We start from the raw sequence: 21,294 nt of genomic DNA on the forward strand, positions 1-21,294 counted from the left end.
AGAAAATAATGCCATTGGTGTCCAAACCATAGAGGGGAAAAAAGAAAAGGAAAGAAACTCACATGACAAATGCACAGGTGTAAAATCTTCAGCATCCATAAAAATGAACTGAAGCTCCTTGTTTTTCTTAATTTTTTTTCTCTTTTGTCTTTTTTTTTTTTTCTTATTTTTACCAGCGAGGCCATCTTAGGTTTATATACAAAAGTAAAACTGAAAATAGACTTCTTTTTTTTTTTTTTTGTTCTCTGTACACATAAATTTTTTTTTCCCCTTTTTTAAAAAAAGGAAAAAAAAAAAAAACCACCTTGTCTTAACTTTTTTTGTTTGTTTGTTTGTTTGTTTTTTCCAGAACAGAAAGGAAAACCGAGCACGAAGATTTCCTCTGTCCCCCAAACCCACCCCCCCAAAAAAAAAACAAAAAAAAAAATAGAAATGAATCAGTCCAAGGAGATAATATCTGGTATGATACCAAAGATTGAGGCCGTGTCCGTGCTGCTCCTGCTGGCCACGGGGTGCCCGTGGTTGTCCCGCAGGCTGTTGGAGGAGACCAGGCTGCTGTTGCTGCCGCTGCTGCTGCCGTTGGTGGCGGGCAGGGAGCTGCTGCCCCCGGCGTTCAGCTGGTCCAGGAACATCTGCGACGAGGTGTAGGGGAAAAAGCGGGAGTGCAAAAGTTCCTGATCGTCCGAGGCCGAGACTGCGGCGGCGGCCGCGGCGAGGAGGGAGGTGTTGTAATGCTGCGGGGAGGAAAGGGTTAAAAATTCGGGTTGTGCAGCAGGAGGCAAAGGGGTTAAAATTCGGGTTTTGCAGCAGGAATAAAAGGGTTAAAATTCGGGTTTTGCAGTAGGAAACAAAGGGGTTAAAATTCGGGTTTTGCAGCAGGAGATAAAGGGGTTAAAATTCGGGTTTTGCACCAGGAGATAAAGGGGTTAAAATACGGGTTGTGCAGCAGGAGATAAAGGGGTTAAAATTCGGGTTTTGCAGCAGGAATAAAAGGGTTAAAATTCGGGTTTTGCAGTAGGAAACAAAGGGGTTAAAATTTGGGTTTTGCAGCAGGAAATAAAGGGGTTAAAATTCCCGTTGTGCAGCAGGAGATAAAGGGGTTAAAATACGGGTTGTGCAGCAGGAGATAAAGGGGTTAAAATTTGGGTTTTGCAGCAGGAGATAAAGGGGTTAAAATTCGGGTTTTGCAGCAGGAGATAAAGGGGTTAAAATACGGGTTGTGCAGCAGGAGATAAAGGGGTTAAAATTCGGGTTTTGCAGCAGGAATAAAAGGGTTAAAATTCGGGTTTTGCAGTAGGAAACAAAGGGGTTAAAATTCGGGTTTTGCAGCAGGAGATAAAGGGGTTAAAATTCAGGTTTTGCAGGAAACAAAGGGGTTAAAATTCAGGTTGTGCAGCAGGAAATAAAGGGGTTTTTGTCAAGGGGAGGTTTTGGCAGTTCTGGGTTTCACAGCAGCCCGGGCAGTGGGACATGAAATGGATTTTTAGCTCTGTGGTCCCCCAGTTTTGAAGCCAAAAGGAATTGTGGATGTTGGGGTTACAAATGTGGTTTGTAAACCCAAACCTCACAGACCAGACCAGCAGGGAGGGAAGGGGATCAGAGAGCCCAAAGCAGGAATGGGATCAGAAAGCCCAAAGCAGGAATGGGATCAGAAAGCCCAAAGCAGGAATGGGATCAGAGAGCCCAAAGCAGGAATGGGATCAGAGAGCCCAAAGCAGGAATGGGATCAGAGAGCCCAAAGCAGGAATGGGATCAGAAAGCCCAAAGCAGGAATGGGATCAGAGAGCCCAAAGCAGGAATGGGATCAGAGAGCCCAAAGCAGGAATGGGATCAGAAAGCCCAAAGCAGGAATGGGATCAGAGAGCCCAAAGCAGGAATGGGATCAGAAAGCCCAAAGCAGGAATAAAGGCAAGCAGGAATGGGATCAGAGAACCCCAGCCAGGAACAAGGGTGAGCAGCAGCATTTTGGGGCTAAAAACAACAGGTTACGTGTCAGATTTGCACTCAGAGCAGCAGAAAAAAGGGGATTTGTGTCAAGGTGAGGGTTTGACAGGTTCTGGGTTTCACAGTAGCCCGGGCACTGGGACATGAAATGGATTTTTAACTGTGTGGTCCCCCACTTTTGAAGTCAAAAGGAACTGGGGATGCTGGGATTACAAATAGCAGGGAGGGAATGGGATCAGAGAGCCCAAACCACAAAAAAGAGCTAGCAGGAATGGGATCACAGCACTCAAACCAGGAAAAAGGGCAAGCAGCAGCACTTTTGGGGCTTTTTGTTTTGTTCAGCTGTTCAAAAAATTCCTTGGGGGTGAAATTCCCCCAGACTCATTTGGCCAGCCCCAGCAGTCAGGGTGAGGCAGCTGAGAGGTGGAGCTGTGCTGGTCCCTGCTGGCAGCAAGGCACAATCCTGGGAATTGCATTTAGGGCCAGCCTGGTCCCACGGGGTGCAGCAGGGCTGTCCCAGGCTCTCCTCTCTGCTGCAGGACCCGAGCAGCCACAAATCCCATTTAAACACAACCTCCCCGAGGGGGAGCCCTGCCCTCAGTGATCCTTCCCACCATGACTGAACATCCAGGCTGTCCCAGCCTGGTTCCCAAAGATTTCTCCACAACCAGAGCAGCATTCCTTGGATCAGAATCATTCTCAGATTTTGGATATTTAGCCAGATTTCCTGGCCCAAATTCCCAGCCCTGCTCTCTATGAGGATAGCAAAGCATCCCTCAGCTTTTAGGGCAATTTTAGTGCAATTTCCCTGCTTGGGCGGGCAGAAAGGGCAGGGAGACATCCCAGCTCCCTTTTTTTTGGAGGAAAAGGGATCAAGCTGCACCTTCATTCCACAATGAAGTGGCTGCTGAGTTTGAAATTTTAAAACTGTCCAAATATTTATTTTTGCTGTGCCACATCCCACACCTGTGTTCAGATAATGCTGCTGCTGCTTCCCACACAGTAAATCCTGCTTGGAAAAGTGTTTGCCACAGGATTTGGTTCTCCCTGACTTACCTGATTGTCACCTGACAGGAAAGGGAAGAAATCTAAACCTGTCAAGAGATAAAAAACAAAATTCAGCTTCTCAAAACAGCCCCTGTCCATTTTGTCACCACTTATTTTGAAATAAACCAGCCAAACACTGATGACATTCCAAATTCTCTTTACTACCAGAGATATTAACCCCATTATTTTTATTTTATAATTAAATGAGTGCCTGGAGAGCTGTGCAGGAGCAGCCAGAACTCACCTTGCAGGTCATAAGGCATGGGTGTCATATGGAATGGATGCCTGTAGTCCTGGATGAGTGATGTGTTGATGTAGCTGGTGTCCACAGCAGGAAGGCTTGGGGTTCTTGACACAGGAGAAGCTTGGTGGGGTAAATTTAAAATGCTGGAAGGGAAAAAAAAAGGCTTGTTAAAAGCATAAAACACACTCTTGGTTTATTGCTGTCCCATCAGGGGATGCTTGTTTGCTTATTTTCAAATTGGACTTAAATTCAAAACACATTCTCAATTTCCTGGAGGATGTGCAGCCATTCCACAGCTGCATCAAACACTCCCCAAGCTTCTCCTCACAGAATTCCATCAGGAACATCCCTTCAGCCCAGCACAGCTGGAATTTAGGAAAGGAAAGTTCAGTCCCAAACAGCAGGAACTGGAAATGGTGCTGGCATCTCTGGAAACGTGTTACAGGTGTTTTCAACAAGGACAAGACAATCCTGAAGGAATACTGAACCCCAAACCCCAGGGACCTGTGTGACCCCACAGCACTGACACCCCACAAGCTGGAAAAGGCCTTGAGGGGCTGGAGGGGTCCCTGAGCGATTCCCACTGTGGAGCAGGAACCCTTCCCACAGGATCCCTGGTTTCCACCCCACAAGATTTATGCAAACCAGGAGCTGTTTCCAGCCTGGCTGCCCAGGTGTGCCCAGGTGCTCGTGGCACTCCCTATCCCCACAGCCCTGCTCCTCCCTGCTGCTGCTCCCACATTTCCCAGTGGGAGCAAAACATTCCCAGATTTGCATAATCCACACTTTTGTGCCCTTTGCATCATTTTACACTCATTTTTTTCAAATACAGCTGAAATATTTTGTGTTGCGCACTCAAAGCTGTGATTCCATTTGCACCAATTCATAAACAGCTGAAATATTTTATTATGTTGCACACTCAAAGCTGTGATTTCCCTATGCACCAATTTACAAACACAACTAAAACATTTTATTGTGTTCCACAGCCAAAGCTGTGATTTCCTTTCCACCAATTCACAAACACAACAGAAATATTTCATTGTGTTGCACACTCAAAATCTTTGATTCCCTGTACACCATTTCACAAACACAACAGAAATATTTATGTTGCACACTTAAAACTGTGATTCCCCTATGCACAATTTCACAAACACAACAGAAATATTTCATTGTGTTCCACACTTAAATCTTTGATTCCCTTTACACCATTTCATAAAGACAATTGAAATATTTGTGTTGCACACTTAAATCTTGATTCGCTGTGCATCATTTCAAAAACACAATTGGAATATTTATGTTGCACATTTAAATCTTTGATTCCCTTTGCACCAATTCACAAGCACAACAGAAATATTTGTGTTGCACACTTAAATTTTGATTTCCTTGGCACCAATTCACAAACACAACAGAAATATTTATGTTGCACACTTAAATTTTGATTTCCTTGGCACCAATTCACAAACACAACAGAAATATTTGTGTGGCACACTTAAATTTTGATTTCCTTTGCACCAATTCACAAGCACAACAGAAATATTTGTGTTGCACACTTAAATTTTGATTTCCTTGGCACCAATTCACAAACACAACAGAAATATTTGTGTGGCACACTTAAATTTTGATTTCCTTGGCACCAATTCACAAACACAACAGAAATATTTGTGTGGCACACTTAAATTTTGATTTCCTTTGCACCAATTCACAAGCACAACAGAAATATTTGTGTTGCACACTTAAATTTTGATTCCCTTTGCACCAATTCACAACTGAAATATTTCCTTGTGTTCCACACTCAAAGCTGTGATTCCAACCCCAGGCCTCGTGCTGGGAGCAAACCCAGAGCTACCACAGGAGGCTCTAACCCAACCCCAGAAGTTTCTAGAGCTGATTCCTTCTGGAGTCTCTGACTCCCCCTGCAGTGCTGTGTGCTCACCCCTTGTTGTTCATGGGTGATGCTGGGGATATGGAGGGACAGCTCCTCTTGGCCGAGGGCTCCTCCTCCTCCTCGTCTGAGGAGCTGTCGATGGTCAGGTCGATCACTTCCACCTTCTTGTTTTTGTTGGATTGTTGGTGAGAGGACACCTGGTGTTCCAAGGAGGAGCTGATGCATCCTGCACAGAACCAACAAGCAGTTACACCCGCAGCTCGTTAAAAGGCTCAACATTAAAATAAAAAATAATCACAGAATGTTGGTAACTTTAAACACCACCAGCCCCAGACAGGTGTGACCCAATTAGCTGAACAGAAATGATTAAAGCTATAAATGCATGTTTAAAAATGAGCATTCTGGGAGGTGAAGGAACACAGGGGACCCCAGAGTGCCCTGCACAGCCCAGCCATGGCTCACCATCCACTCCGTTGTAGGATGCTGTCACCTCCTGCACCTCCTTCTTGGACCTCATGGGAGCCCAGGACCCATCCTCCTTGAACTGGATTTCATCACAATCTGTACAGAACTTCAGGATTTCCATGAACAACCTGTCCATAAAAAATATTTCCTATCAGTCTCAAAAAAGAGCTTTTTTCCTTTTATTAGTCAGTGTAAATCTGAATTTGTGGTGAAGCTTTTACTGTTCTGTTCTTCTCTCACTGTCTCCTTGATTAAAAGGAATCACTGACAAAATTTGAGTATTACCTAAAATAAAAATCTGCAAAAATGAAGATTTTTATTTAAAAGCACTGACGGTGGAATCCTGCAGAGCTCGTGACACAGAACTCTCCATTTCCCAAAACAGAGGAATTCTGTGAACCAGAGTTGATAAAAAAATCCTGACAAAACTTAACTGAGGAAACCTCTCTTAAATCTGAGGATTTAAGGACTTGTGAAACTTCCTACCAAATGCTGAGCCTGAGAATCTCAATTTGCAGCCTCTTCTCCCACAGGCATGTCCTAAAATTTTAGGATCCTGGCAGCACATCAGTGCCAGTGGGAATTCCAGCTTCTGACCAGGCCCATTCATGTGGTTCTGCAGGGAAGAGCTTGGCTTTAATTAGAGCTTGGCTTTAATTAGCTCTTTCTTTCCCAGATTGGAGCATTTTCCACAAATAACTTTCTCTTTGGGATGCTCCAGTTAGATCAGACCCAACATCTGCACCTGGCAGCACCAGGAGAAATAAGGGAAAGTGGGGTTTGCATTATTCCTGCTTTATGGCTTTGCTGTTTTAGGCAGAAACCTCAAGCAGGAGCCCCCCAGCTCTTTGATCCAAGGCAGATTTATCCCTGGAAATCTGGGGCTGCAGGAGTCCAGATCAGCCTGAGTGTCTCCTGCAAGGCTCTAAAGGGATTCTGAGTGATCTCATCCTTCCTTAGCAAAATAAAACACATATTCCATAAAAAAAGACTCCTCATTGATGAGGTGGTTTTTTAACATTTTGGGGTCTCTTGGGTGTTTTCAGCTTTGCTTTTGGGGTTTTTCTGTATCTGTTTCATCCATTTTTGGGCTTTGTTTTATATTGAGAGTATTCTCAGAAACCTCTAACCTATTCTCTCCCTTTATTAAAAAAAAAAGAAAATTTCTCTCTTAAAGAAATTAAAATGCAACCCCAGAAATCCACCCTTGGCCCAGCCTGAGGTGAGATTTATTTATTTTTTTTAGTGTTTTGCAAGCAGGCAGAGCCAGGGAATCAATCTGTGTGTCACTTTCTATAGATAGCAACTCCCCGAGTGTGAAATTGTACACGGAATTGTGCGGGCACTCACAGGGGTGGCAGCATTGATTTGCTCTGTCTGTTATCAGCCCTGCCACATTTGTACAGCTGCTCCATTAAAAGGAAATACAACATGTGCTGTGTGCACCTAGGAAAGCTCAGGAATTCACTGAGAATTGCTCTCATTATTATCAAGCTGAGTGTGAAGGAGCAGAACCCTTGGGAAGGAGCTGCTCAGGAATTCCTGACCAGCAGCAGGGAATCCAACATGGGGAGCTCCAAAAGGAGGGAAATCCACTTGGATCCAGACAGGAACATCCCCTTGGGTTCTGATTTCAGCTTCACTCACCCATCAATGATGAGATGCTCGTAGGGAGCTTTCTTGTCACACACAGGGCACACCCAGGTGGGTTTTTTCTCGTTCATTTGGATGTAGAGAGTGGCATCGAAGCACTGCAGGTGGGAGCAGGTCAGGGCCCTGCAGGGGATGGTCAGGCGCATCTTGCCAAGCTGCAAGAGAAAAAAAACCAGGATTTTATTACCTTGGAGTTAAATTAACCACCAGGGCTTTCCTGCCGGAAAAAGGACAAGACTCAGATTGAGTTTTATTCCAGAAAAAACTCTTAGAAATCTGAGTTTTGTCACACACACTGTTCCCTCCTTCCTGTATGTTCGAAATGGCATAAAAGTGAATAAAAATCATGTTTTGAGTTTTATTTGACCCAGGAAGCTGAAGAATACATCCTGCCATATTCCTGTAACAAAATGCACTGAGCACCTGTAAATAGCAGTGGCCTGGATGGATCAAAAATAGAATTATTATATATTATTGCACATATTATATGGACCAAAACCAGAATTATCCTTCATTATCATGAAAGCATCATTACACGGAAAGGAAAGCAGACAGAGAAAGGAATTTCACTTTCATCTGAAATAAAAATCACCTCACAAAACCCCAGCAGTTGCTCAAATGTTCTTGCTTGATATACTATTGTAAATTTTCTACTTTCAGATTTTGCAGCTTTAGTTCATTCTTTTTTCTCTGCTTTTCTATTTCTAAGGCTTGTTTTTACAGCTTTCTGAAAATCTTACCTTTACTATTTCTTACATTTCCTCCTCTTGGTACAACTAAAAAGAAACTCTTTGAACTTTATTGTTTATTGACTACTTCATGTTACATGGCTCTACTATAATATGTATAGGATCCTGGCAGCACATCAGTGCTTTATTGTTTATTTGTATATTCAAATTGTTTATTTGAATCACTTTTCTTGTTTTAAGCATTGGAGGGGCCTGGACTGACCACACCAAAGGTGAGAGCAGCAAGGTCTGAACGGGATTTCCACCACATGAAAACCCAACAGAACAATAATTTATGGAGTGATGCCTTGGGCTGAGCTGGAGCAGAGGCTGGGCAGAGCTCCAGAATAAAGCAGGGATTTATTGACAGGATCTCCTCCACCTTGGGCAGCACCAGAGCCCAGCCAGGGCTGCACCCAAGATGAGCCAAAATGGCCCCAAAATGCACGAGGGGCACGGGCTCTGTCCCTGGGATCAGCTCTGCTCCATTTGCACCTTGCAGTCCATTGTCCCATTCCAGCTTTAGCCCAGGCAGTCCCACCCTGCTTGTTTTTCTCTCTCCAGCCCACGGGGTTTGTGCTCCTGGGCTGAGATTTGGGTCATTTGTGCTTGGTGCCCAGCTGGAGCAGGAATTGTTTTGTGTCCCTGCTCTGTGCACAGAGCTCACCATCCCTGAATGTGAACCCAGATCCAACCACTAAAGCAGCAGAGAACCTGAAAAATAGAAAATCTAAACCCAAACCTTCTAAATCAGGAGATTTGTTCCCACTGAGGAGTGTAAAGTTGTGTTTATTTGGCTAAAACACCCACAAGGCTGCACCTGAGCAGCTCTGGCTGCTCCCAGAGCTGGCAGTGGGATTTTGGGGATGTGGCTCAATCCAGCTGATGCTGAGCAGTACAAGGAGGATGCCACAGGATGGCACCACAATATCCCCAAACCCACAGCACAAACAAAGGCTCCTCTCACAGGCCACCACTTCCTCCAGCCTGATGGTGAGGGCTTGGTTTTATTCCTTGAACTGAAACCTCATTTATTTTCCTTCCCCCTGGCTCTCAGTCACTGTCACCGAGTCCCCAGTGATGGGAGGGGACACAGAATTCCCTGGGGACTCAGAGTTCCCACAGGAGATGCTCTGGTGCCAGGTGTTTGGCACCTCCTCCCCCCAAATCCATGACCAAGCACATCATTCCCATCCCAAAAATCACATTATTCCCATCACAAAACCCACACTATTCCCACCCCAAAACCCACATTATTCCCACCCCAAACCCCACATTATTCCAATCCCAAAAATCACATTATTCCCATCCCAAACCAACTCCCCCCTGCTCTGTGTGTGTCAGGCATTCTCATCTCCCAGCTGCTGGGGCAATGGCTCATTTCATTTTTGGGCACAGCTCAGGAGCATCAGAGGGAAAACCTGGATGCTTCAAAAGCAAAATAAGGAAGGTCAAAGACATGAAGGACAACAAAACCCCATCTCCTGAGAGGAAAAAAGCAGATTAAAAACCAAGAAGATCTTCCCAACATTTTAGTAGAAAATCTCTGCTTGTGATGTCCCTGAGGGAAAAAGCCCCCAAAATTTAAAAACCAGGAAGACTTTTCCCAAGGTTTTGGTAGAAAATCTCCATCTGTGATGTCCCTGAGGAAAAAGAAAACAGATTTAAAAAACAGGAAGATTTTTTTCCAGGGTTTTGGTAAAAAACCTCTGCCTGTGATGGGATTTAACCACGCTCAAGGTTCCCAGGTTGGTGCTTTTTTCCCATTTTTGGCACTGAACCTCCTGGATCAGCTCTGCCACAAAAAAACAAAAAAAAAGCAGGGATGCATCCCAAGTGTGGAAAAGCTGCATTCCCATCACTGGGACTGACTCCTGCCTGCTGGCAGCCAAAAAAACACTGCATTAATTTCTTTTATGAGCACACAAAACATTTCTATTTCCCTGTTACAAAACAGGAGTTCAGGATTTGTAAACAAAGCTGCAGAACCTCCAGTACACCCCTGGATTTGGAATTTTTCTCCAGTTAAATATTTGGTCCTGCTGCAGGGCCTGGGGATTTATTTTTTTGTGCTTTCAGGGGGAAAAATGAACAAGAGTTTGAGTGTGCTCTGAAGTCCGGGCTGAGAGCAGCCCCTCTGGATCCTGGATGCCAAATTCCAAGGAAGATCTGAGCACCTTGGAGGGCAAAATTAAAAAGTAAAATTAAAATTAAAATTTAAGATTAAAACCAAAATTAAAATAAAACAAAATTAAAATTAAACATTTTGTCTGAACAATTCCAGGACACTGCTTTGGTTTTAAATTCAGATTATTAAATCCAAGTGTGCATTTGCACAATTCTGGGAGGTGCTGCCTCCTTTGGCTGCTTTGAACATCAGATTCCTCCCTTTTCCCCCTTTTTGAGAGAGTTTTTATCAATCCAAGCTCAAGCTGCACTCTCAGATGATGCAGTGACACATTAAATGTATGCTTACATATATTTTGAGTAACATTTCCAAGCTAATGGAATATTCATTTTCCCAGGGGCATTTCAGAAGCTTTTCAGCACAGATAGGGAATTTCAGCTGCTCTCTGTCCCCACAAAGTTACACCAGGTAAACACGAGGTAATTCCACCACAACAGCCACATTTCCATCAGAATCACTTTTGAGGGAATGAAAAATCAACTTACTGGACAAAGCAGAGACACTCTTAGGCTGGTTGTTGCAATTTCACTGTCTGGATCAGCAGTTAGCTTCTCTTTAACTGGTATTTGAAAGAAGAAAAAGTTTATTTTATGTTAATTCAAACATGAATTGGATGATAAAGAAATAAAATAAATATGAAATGGCAGAGTAAACTTTGAATTCAAGACCCCTAAAATGTATTTATCCAGAGATGTCTTAACTCCTTTGCATGCAGCTTTGTACCTGACCATTATTTAATATTTAATATCACATCAATTTCACTTCCAACTCCAAGCTAAACTTGTTAACAAGTCTCACATAGAGAGGCACCACTACAACCCCCCAAATCCTCATCAAGTGATTTCAAACTGAAAAGCAAATTGAGCAATAGGCAGTCAGCAGCACCCTGACAAAATCTGAGATTTAAATAACTGCAGTGAAACACTGAAGTCTTTAATTCCTGCAGTTTTTCATCCTCTATTTTTATTTACAAGGGCTGTTTCATGAGCTGCCATTGGTAAAATGAACAACTCAGAGTTATTTTATTCCTGCTCTAAGAGCTGGACCTACACCTTCATCCTCACCCTGCAGAGCAGCTGCCACCTGGAACTTGGTAGATTTTTGTGCATTTTGTGCATAAATCATCAAACTGCATTAGGACAAATTAATGCCCAGCATTATCATTTAGTGCTGGACTCATTTCTTCCCCTCTGGAGAAGGTCCAACACCTGATGTGAGCATTAATTAAAGAGTAATTTTATATGGATCAGGTGTTTCCCCCTCTTCCCAAAAACCAAACTCAGAGCAGTTTTTACTGTTTTTATGCCACAAACTTGCACCAATTTGTTGTCAGAGGAAACAAAAAGGCAGCAAATTCACTCTGGAGTGAGGAGGAGCTCTGTGCTGGGCACTGTCTCTGGGCTCACCCCACAACTCTGGGAACAGAAATGCTCGGTGGAGCTGCTCCTGCCCAGGCCCAGGCCCAGGGTGAGGCCTCCAGCCCCCTTCACTGTAAAACACTGTCAAACTTGTGCCATTCTGCACTATTTTTTACTGCTGCACTCATTTTTCCCCTCTGGAGAAAGTACAACTCCTGATGTGAGCATTAATTAAAGAGTAACACCACTATCATTTTGGGATTTTCCCCTTTCCCTGAAAACAAAACCCACAGCAATTTTTACTAGTTTTCTGCCACAAATTTCCACCAATTTGTTGTCAGAGGAGACAGAAAGGCAGCAAATTCACTCTGGAGTGAGGAGGGGCTCTGTGCTGGGCACTTTCCCAGGCTCACCCCACAACTCTGGGAACAGAAATGCTCGGTGGAGCTGCTCCTGCCCAGGCCCAGGCCCAGGGCGAGGCCTTCAGCCCCCCTCATGTAAAACACATTTATACCATTCTGCACCATTTTTTACTGCTGCACTCATTTTTCCCCTCTGGAGAAAGTACAAAACCTGATGTGAGCATTAATTAAAGAGTAACACCACTATCAGATGTTGGGATTTTCTCCCTCTCCCTGAAAACCAAACCCACAGCAGTTTGTGCTGATTTTATGTCACAAACTTCCACCAATTCCTCCTCCTGAGGTACTGAATGCCCACTTGACTGCAGAGCACAGTTGTGCCATTCTGCACAAACAAAGCCAGGATGGCTGAGCTGAAAGAGATTCTCTTGCATTTTTCCCCTCACAGTGTCAACAGGGTTCCTGGACTGGCTCCTAGTGCAAACAAAGGCTCTGAGTCTTTGAATTGGAGCTGAACACAAAGAACACCACTATCACATTCCCAAAGCCCAGAGGGCTGTAGGAAGTCCAAGGCTTGGTTAGCACAGTCCTAATTCCAAATCTCCCCTCACAAAAGTGAATTTTTTTCCTTTTTTTACAGAAGGCCAGCAGACACATACTCAGTGCTCTGGAGTGATCCGGGTTCCGGATTCCCTTGGCCCGCAACCGCTGCAGGAGCACTGTGGAGGAGAGCTGCTTCACCAGGTACACTGCCATGGAATAGTTCTGGAAAACACCACAAATCGTCAGGGAAAACCCAAAACATCAGGGAAAATACCAAAAACAGAGAAACTCCTGTCTGCAGTACATAACAGTTTGTTATGGGATTGCATGGAGGAGAGCTGCTTCACCAGGTACACTGCCATGGAATAGTTCTGGAAAACACCACAAAACATCAGAGAAAACCCTAAAACATCAGAGAAAATACCAAAAACACCAGGGAAAATCCCTGTCTGCAGTACATAACAGTTTGTTATGGGATTGCAGGGCACTGCTCAGAAGAGCTGCTTCACCAGGCACACTGCCATGGAATAGTTCTGGAAAATCCCGCAAAATATCAGCGAAAACCCAAAAACATCAGGGAAAACCCCAAAAACATCCGGGAAAACCCTGTCTGCAGCATGTAACATTTTGTTATGGGATTGCAGAGCACCATGGAGGACAGTTACTTCAATTTTATATTGATAATATTCAGTACTGCACTTGTGTCAGTGGTTTAATTTTACATGGATAATGTTCAGCACCGCACTTGTGTCAGTATATTTAATTTTACATAGACAATGTTCAGCACTGCAATGGTGTCAGTGTATTTAAGGAAAGCTGTCAGGTCAAATATGATCAGAATTTTTTCTTGTTTTTAATAAAAGCCTATTTTGTTTTCAAAATAGGAAAAGGAGCAGTGATGCCTCTTCCCACGATGCATCTCCTGCAATATCTGGAAGCACTGGCCATCTTTTTCTTCTCTTCCTGCACTCAATTGTCTCTGAAATGTGAATTTCATCACCAAAGCAGCTCAGAGGCAGAACCCAACTCAGGTGAACCTTCCCTCATGGAATGAACTCTTCCTGCCATGGAGCCCAAATTCCTGGGATTTCTGAAGCTCTCATTTTTCTTATAATCTCCAGAAAAATCAGGTTATAAACGTCTTTCTAAAAATGTGACTCAGCAGCAACACCTCTCATCCCCCAGAATGGAAAGGACTAAATCCATGTTCTCACATTAGGGTACATCAATTATTTTTTGATTTGAACATTGGCTAAACCTGGAGCTGCATTCATACAATTTAAATTGAAAAATAAAAGGCTTCCCTCAGCAAGTGCCACACGTTTCCACTTTAAAAAAATCCATGCAATTGTGACATCCCCCATCCTTTATTTAGGATCTGAAGGCAGGCTCTCAGTGATATATCTCACCACAAAATCACACCAATTGGAGCAGCATCAGAAACACCACATTTTAAATATTTTATTCTCACAATGAACGCTTCTCACATCGTTAAAAACCACTACTGCCTTAACTTGTTTGTTTAATGCCTCAATTAGGAGAGGAGTTAGAAAAATGCTAATTAACGTTGTGAAATTATTTACCGACAGCTTGAATCTACAAAGGCAGGAACTTGCCCAAGGCATCTTGTACAGAAGGCTCTTGAAACAGATTGTGTAAAAATCACACTGAGGGCTCCAGCAAAGGTAGGGAGCACAGTTGGGACCAGAACTGACTCTTGAGGGAAGGGGGAAAGGGGAACTCAGATTTTGTGCTACACAGGCACAGCCAAATATAAAATAATTCTTCACATTTCACTGTCAAAGTCTCAAAGAATCAAATTAGGAAAGGTTGTTTCTTAAAGAATCTATTTAGTAAGGATTGTGTCTTAAAGAATGTATTCAGGAAGGATTGCTTTTTATAGAATTCCAGGATGGTTTGGGTTGGAAAGGATCTTAAATCCCATCCCACTCCACCCAGGGACACCTTCCCCTGTCCCAGGCTGTTCCAACCCTGTCCTACAATTCTGGATCTAGTGCTTATTTATGCCAGAAGTTCCCCAAAATGTTCTTTATAACTGATTAATCTGTGAAACCTGAAAACCAGCCAGTTCCCAAGGGACTGACTCAAACTTGGGGCACTTCTGGTCCCGAAATCCTGAATCCCTCAGAGCAGCATCTGGGACTCATCCAACTGCAGCTCAGCACGCAAACCCAAGCAGGCTGATTGGGAACTGCTTCCTTCTGATCCCTGCAGCTCTCATTAGATAAGACAGGATTTTCTGGACCAGAATCACTCAGCCACCCTTTATGCCATCATCTGAATGGAGATTGTTTTCTGCTCCACAAGAAATCCAGCCCGAAATCCCACCCTGGTGTTTCAGAGCTGCCCATTGTCCCTGAGTGGAGTGTAAGCATTTTTCCACGCTGGGCTTTGCACGCTGACAAATTCTTGGCCAAAGTTTCACCTCAGGACAATTCTGGGCACTTCTAAAAACAGGATGGGGGCAGTGGCAGCAGCACACGGTGCCTCTGGAATGCCCACCCAGCAGCTTTGGTGCCAGCACTGAAAGCAGCTCAGTAATTCATGGCTGATTTACTGGAGTCACTTTTTGCAGCATGTTCCAGATTTCATTAGCCCGGTGGAACATCAGCGATTTTCTGACACTGGTTGTAACCTCCTCCCCACAGACACAAAAAGGATTAAAAATGAGGTTTTAAATGTAGAGGATAAGGAGAGCAGCTGGGAGAAAAGCAAAAAGGGTCAATGGAATCAGCTGGGCTGTGCTGTGTCCACACTCACAGCTCTGAAGGGCCACTCTGGGCTCGATGGCACCCGCTCCTTGCAAGTCCAAGCCAAGCTTTGTCAAGTCCCCGCAGTCAGGAAGAACTTCAAAGTCTGAAGTTTGGCCAAATCAACAAACAAAAGGCTTAGAGGATGCCTTGATCTCTTTATCTGGCCCTCCCTGAGTCACAAAGATGAGGAGGGAAGGTGAGGGAGGGATCTGAGGGAGCACATCCCGGCAGCACAGAATTCCAGCTGGACAAGTGCAGCTGTGATATTTTCTGAAAAATCCTTTTTTTAGGATCTTTTCTCCTGATAAGCTGGGAGGCCTCAGGAACAAAATGTAAACAATGGTTATCTGCTGCTGTGGAATGCAACAGGTGCATCTGGGATTGGTCTCAGGTGGTTGTTTCTAATTAATGGCCAATCACAGTCAGCTGGCTCGGACTCTCTGTCCGAGATACAAGCTGTTGTTATCATTCCTTCTTTTTCTGTTCTTAGCCAGCCTTCTGATTAAATCCTTTCTTCTATTCATTTAGTATAGTTTCAATATAATATATACCATAAAATAATAAATCAGCCTTCTGGAACATGGAGTCAGATCCTCATCTCTTCCAGACCCCTGTGAACACCGTCACAGACAAGGACACCCGTGGCCAGCCCAGCAAGGATTTTCTGCCCAGGATTATCTCTCAGGCAGACTGAGGAGACCCCAGAGGCACTCACCCTGCCAATCTCTGCAGTCCAGGACACGACAATGGTGTTGGGGACCGTGGTGGACAGGCGGACGAGTGAGGTAATGTTGATTGGTCGGCTGGGGCGCTTTGGTTCAACACCGTTTTTGGTTGGTGGCAGGTAGCCCTGAAAGCAAAATTTCAGCTCTCAGAAAAAAGAATCCCACAGTGCTTTTGCCTCCTGCCCCTCCCAATGCACCTGGACCAGGCTCTATGGCTAATTCAAACAGAGAAGGATCAGACAATAAAATATGGAGCGTTTTAGAAGCTCTTTCTCCTGATGGAAATCCAAAATCCTAACCCTGCCTTCAAAATATTAAAGGGAACTTTGCCACCTCTCCTGTCCCAGCAAAGCTAAACAGAAAACCCCAAACTTTGGACCAGAGTTTCTAAAATTCAATTCTTTTTTCTCTGCTCATGTGAATATTACTAAATGTATCATCTCAAAAAGGGATGATTCATTTTAACTTCCATACGAACTCTGGATCTACTGGCTAAAACAAATTACTTGATCTTTTCTGTTCATTCCAATGCTCCAGAATGTGAAAACAAAGATTGGGATAAATTTTCAGGCAGGTAACTCCTAATAATGCATCCCAAAATGAGTACTAAAAGGAGATTTGACTTACTGGAAGGCTGCATGGTTTCCCATTGACTTTCACACACAGATTGGGTGGGAAGTGATCTTCTTGTGGACAACTGGTTTCTGATAAACAAAACCTAAAAGCAAAGAGCTGCCATCATCTTTCACTTTTACAGTGATTTAAAGATCATCTCTCCCCAGAAGGAACTGTTTTTTCCACTGAGCTCTGAAATCAGGACAAACCTTCCTCAACACAGCCCTGCAATGAAGTCACAGAGCAGGAAAACCCCCCAAAATCACAGAGCTTCAGCAGCCTGGGGGTTCCTCTGAGATTCCTTGAATTCCTCAGCCTGACTCATCCCACCCCCAATTCCTTCTCTGCCTCCTCTCCAGCCTGACCTCTCCACACAAGACCAAGGTGTCACAAATGACATTTCCCCGTCCCAGCTGCAGCTCCAGGCAGTTTCTGCTGTTGGATTTCTTTCTTTCCAGTTCAAAGAGGTGTTTTTGCTGCTGGATCCCAGCAGGACAATGAGCATTCCACGGAGCAGCAGAACCTCTCAGCTGCCCTGGGTTCCTTCCAGGGACTGCCCCATCCCTGCCCATGGATCATCCAAGAGGGGTTTGCTCATTCTCTCCTCACCCTTGGTCCATCCCACCCCACCAGGCTGAGACAGAGGATTTAATCCATTTATGATTGATTAAAAACCCCCAAATTCACCAGGCTGGTGACTCCCAAAGTGCCTAAAGAAGCAGATCTTGAAATGCCCATGGAATCCATCCCTGCTAGGAAAAACAACCCTCCCTGCTCATGGATTTTCCAGCCCCAGGACATGGAATGACCAAGGTGGAATTACAGGAAGGATTCAATGGCAAGAAAATCAGTGAATCCTTCTGTGGATTGAGTGAATCATGTGGATGAGGAAAATCAGCTCTTTTCCACCCAGGAATTCCCAACCTGCTGATAAATCCTAAAAACCAACAGGCAACAAAATCCCTACCGTAGCTGGACCTGTACTGTGAAGTCACATTTGGTCCCAGAAATATCCCTGGAAACAAGAGAAAATGGATTAAAATTTCCTGCAGTTCACAAGATTCCTCAGTATTGCATTATAGATTCCTCAGGAGTTTGCTGGAAGTTCAATTTATGGAAAACACTTCATCTTTATATAAAAAAAATGGAAAACTCACATTTTCAGGCATGTATAATGCACACCAGACTTTGCTGCTCCTGCTCAAACCACCACTCTCAAGAGAGGTTAAAAGGAAGAGTTTTTATTTCCTGAGGTAAATAAATAAACTTGGGTCTGACCTCTATTTTTGTGGGGGTTTTTGTTTGAGGTTTTTCATTGTTTTGGGGGGGTTTATTTTTTAGGGTTTTTGTTTGGGGTTTTATTTTTTAGGCTTTTTTGGGGGGAGGTTGGTTTTTTGGGTTTTTTTTTGTTTGTTTGTTTTGTTTGTTTGTTTGCTGGGGGTTTTTTTGCTGGTTTTTTGGGGGGGGTGGTTTGTTTTGGGTTTTTGTTTGGTTTTTTTTTTTTTGTTTTGGGGGTTATGTGTTTTATGGGTTGTTTTTGCAGGGTTTTTTTGGCTTTTTTTGGTGTTTTTTGTATATTAGAAAGAAAATTGTGATGGGTCACCATAAAGTCACAACTTTGTAATGAATCAACAAACTGGTGGCAAGGAAGAGCTGCAGGGAGCAGAATTCTGGATTTGCAGGGAACTTAACACCAGAGACACCCACCCCAAACTCAGTGGTGGGGCTGAATTCTCTGCTCCCCACACAACAAGACAAACCAATTCCCCAGAGGAGCTCCCCCTGCCATTCCCAGCAGGGCCATGGAAGGCTGGGTGGGTTTGGGGTGGGTTATTTGCATTTCAGGGCTGCTGAGTAGGGCTATGGAAGGCTGGGTGGGTTTGGGGTGGGTTATTTGGATTTTGGGGCTGCTGAGTAGGGCTATGGAAGGCTGGGTGGGTTTGGGGTGGGTTATTTGGATTTCAGGGATGCTGAGTAGGGCTATGGAAGGCTGGGTGGGTTTGGGGTGGGTTATTTGGATTTCAGGGATGCTGAGTAGGGCTATGGAAGGCTGGGTGGGTTTGGGGTGGGTTATTTGGATTTCAGGGATGCTGAGTAGGGCCATGGAAGGCTGGGTGGGTTTGGGGTGGGTTATTTGCATTTCGGGGCTGCTGAGTAGGGCTATGGAAGGCTGGGTGGGTTTGGGGTGGGTTATTTGGATTTTGGGGATGCTGAGTAGGGCCATGGAAGGCTGGGTGGGTTTGGGGTGGGTTATTTGCATTTCGGGGCTGCTGAGTAGGGCTATGGAAGGCTGGGTGGGTTTGGGGTGGGTTATTTGCATTTCGGGGCTGCTGAGTAGGGCTATGGAAGGCTGGGTGGGTTATTTGGATTTTGGGGATGCTGAGTAGGGCCATGGAAGGCTGGGTGGGTTTGGGGTGGGTTATTTGGATTTCGGGGCTGCTGAGTAGGGCTATGGAAGGCTGGGTGGGTTTGGGGTGGGTTATTTGGATTTCAGGGCTGCTGAGTAGGGCTATGGAAGGCTGGGTGGGTTTGGGGTGGGTTATTTGCATTTCGGGGCTGCTGAGTAGGGCTATGGAAGGCTGGGTGGGTTATTTGGATTTCGGGGATGCTGAGTAGGGCCATGGAAGGCTGGGTGGGTTTGGGGTGGGTTATTTGGATTTCGGGGCTGCTGAGTAGGGCTATGGAAGGCTGGGTGGGTTTAGGGTGGGTTATTTGGATTTTGGGGATGCTGAGTAGGGCCATGGAAGGCTGGGTGGGTTTGGGGTGGGTTATTTGCATTTCAGGGCTGCTGGACCCACTCACATGGAGCTGCTGATCTGCTGCACTTGCTGCGGCGTCAGCGCGAAGGCAAAGCAGGTTTCTCGAAACCTCTGGCTGTTATCTGAGGCTGCAAGAGAGCAGAGAGCATCAAAAAGCAGCCAGGACAAGCAGGAAATAATTACATCGAGTCATAACACACTTTTTTTTTTAATTCCACCAGCATCAGACACATCTGGCTCTGAAGAGCTTTTGAGGAAGTTGCCATTGGAAGCCTCCTGTAAATAAAAATACAATGAACAAACTTTATGTGCCTATAAAGTGCACATTAAAATGGGGCTGGAGATAACAGCAGAGCTGAGGCAAATCAAGGCTTTTTATCGCTGTAATTTCATGTCAAACGTGCTCTGATATGAAATAAAAATACATCTGAGGATTTCTCATCAATCTCTTTTTTATTTCCCTCCATGCACCAGATCGGGCTCGGCCTGTCAAAGTTCACAGAGGGGCTGAACACAACACGTGGGACATCTCACATTTCAGTCTGACGCTTTTTGGACTTCAGTGCACCAAATATATCCAGAATAAGCCAAGAACTCGTGAGATCTGCAGCCATAAAATCTGATTTTAAAGCCTTCCCACTCTGTGCCACTCCAGAACCAAACAGTGCTCAGGAGTAAAATGCTCCTGCTGGAAACCAATGTTAAATATCCCTAAAATAGTGGTTTTAGCTAAAACACAGCCCTTCACAGGGCCACTGCAGCAATGAAAAAGGTTTTTTAAATCATAAACTGAGAGAAAGCATCATCTCCCCAGAGAAGGATTCCACACACTCACCAACACACAGTGAATGAAAAGCTGCCTGTAAGTTGCACTTCAATCCCATTACTCTTCATAATTTTCTAAGTTCTGAATAAATTTGTAAGTTCTGAATAAATATTATATAATACAATTATTCTGAATAAATCAGTGTAATTATCTGTGCACTAAACACTGGATAAATTTCCCATTTTTTGGTTTACTATAATGCATTCTTGACTCATCCCTGAGTGACAGCTGAGTGAGTATTTCAGGGTGAGAATTGAGATTTTGTTCCAAGCAGCGTGTGGTGGGCTGGAACCAACAATAGCAAAGACACTGAGTGTAAATATTACAGCAGGAACCTCCCAAAATTCCATTTTTTATCTTTCCTGCATCACACAGCTCCAAAATCCTTCACTGATCCCATGATTTGCTGCTGTGCATGAGCAGGAACAGGGACATGAAGCTGCTGTTAGGAATCTTTGAGAAAGAATTAAGTTTTATAAATAACTCAGATTTCTGAAATGCATACATTTCCTGCATCCAATGTCTGCAGGAAACAGACACAATGTATACAATTAACAATGAAAATCTGCTTTCACATTTGCTCCTCCATAGAATTTGACACCTATTTTTAGCTATAAATGGCAAGATCACAATTACAAACTCTAATTAACAAAAGCTGAATTAGCCAAGCTCATGCACTGCAGAGAAATGAGGGAATTCCAGTTGTTATTTCCTGCTTTTCCATGGCTTTTTCTGCTGGGTTGGTTCTTCTCCCAGGTATCATTTGCTTTAGCCTGGAAATTGTCAATTTTGGCTTTATTAGAAAAGTTCAGGAAGGTTTTTGGGAACCTTTGGTGTGAACTGCAGCACTTCACTAATTAAAAACTGCTGACTATTTAACTAATGCCACCTTCATTTAAAGCTCAATTATCCAGAGAAGCCAACCAGCAGCTCCCAAAATTCCTTGGATTTCCCAAGTTCTCCCTTTCCCACCTTTTTGCAGTAGCTCTAATTTAGGGAATCCATCAGGGAAATGGGCAAAAGGGAGGAACTGAATTTGTGTGCAGGAGGAAAACAAAGTTTGGACCAAAGGTTCTGAAATTCAATCCTTTTTCCTCTGCTCATGTTGGAAACAGATTTATTTTTACTAAACAGTGATATGAAAAGCGGGGTTTGAACTTCCATATTCACAGAATCAC

General features: G+C 44.2%; 1 protein-coding gene across 1 annotated transcript in view; it reads right to left on the reverse strand.

The window, feature by feature from the left end:
* Nucleotides 1-437: 437 nt before the first annotated feature.
* Nucleotides 438-21,294, reverse strand: part of PIAS1 (protein inhibitor of activated STAT 1) — a 57,240-nt gene continuing 36,383 nt past the window's right edge. The window contains exons 3-14 of the mRNA XM_054272622.1: nucleotides 19,334-19,418; nucleotides 17,499-17,546; nucleotides 16,544-16,634; nucleotides 15,907-16,041; nucleotides 12,534-12,639; nucleotides 10,640-10,713; nucleotides 7,233-7,393; nucleotides 5,583-5,713; nucleotides 5,169-5,346; nucleotides 3,236-3,378; nucleotides 3,001-3,038; nucleotides 438-734 (exon numbers count right to left, since the gene is read on the reverse strand). Of these exons, the coding sequence (XP_054128597.1) occupies nucleotides 438-734; nucleotides 3,001-3,038; nucleotides 3,236-3,378; nucleotides 5,169-5,346; nucleotides 5,583-5,713; nucleotides 7,233-7,393; nucleotides 10,640-10,713; nucleotides 12,534-12,639; nucleotides 15,907-16,041; nucleotides 16,544-16,634; nucleotides 17,499-17,546; nucleotides 19,334-19,418 (1,487 nt within the window). The remainder of the gene's footprint in view (nucleotides 735-3,000; nucleotides 3,039-3,235; nucleotides 3,379-5,168; nucleotides 5,347-5,582; nucleotides 5,714-7,232; nucleotides 7,394-10,639; nucleotides 10,714-12,533; nucleotides 12,640-15,906; nucleotides 16,042-16,543; nucleotides 16,635-17,498; nucleotides 17,547-19,333; nucleotides 19,419-21,294) is intronic.

The sequence above is a fragment of the Melozone crissalis genome, unplaced genomic scaffold (genome assembly GCF_028551555.1).
Source record: "Melozone crissalis strain CALT ecotype California unplaced genomic scaffold, PUWL_Pcris_2 ptg000014l_1, whole genome shotgun sequence".
Classification (NCBI taxonomy): Eukaryota; Metazoa; Chordata; class Aves; order Passeriformes; family Passerellidae; genus Melozone; species Melozone crissalis.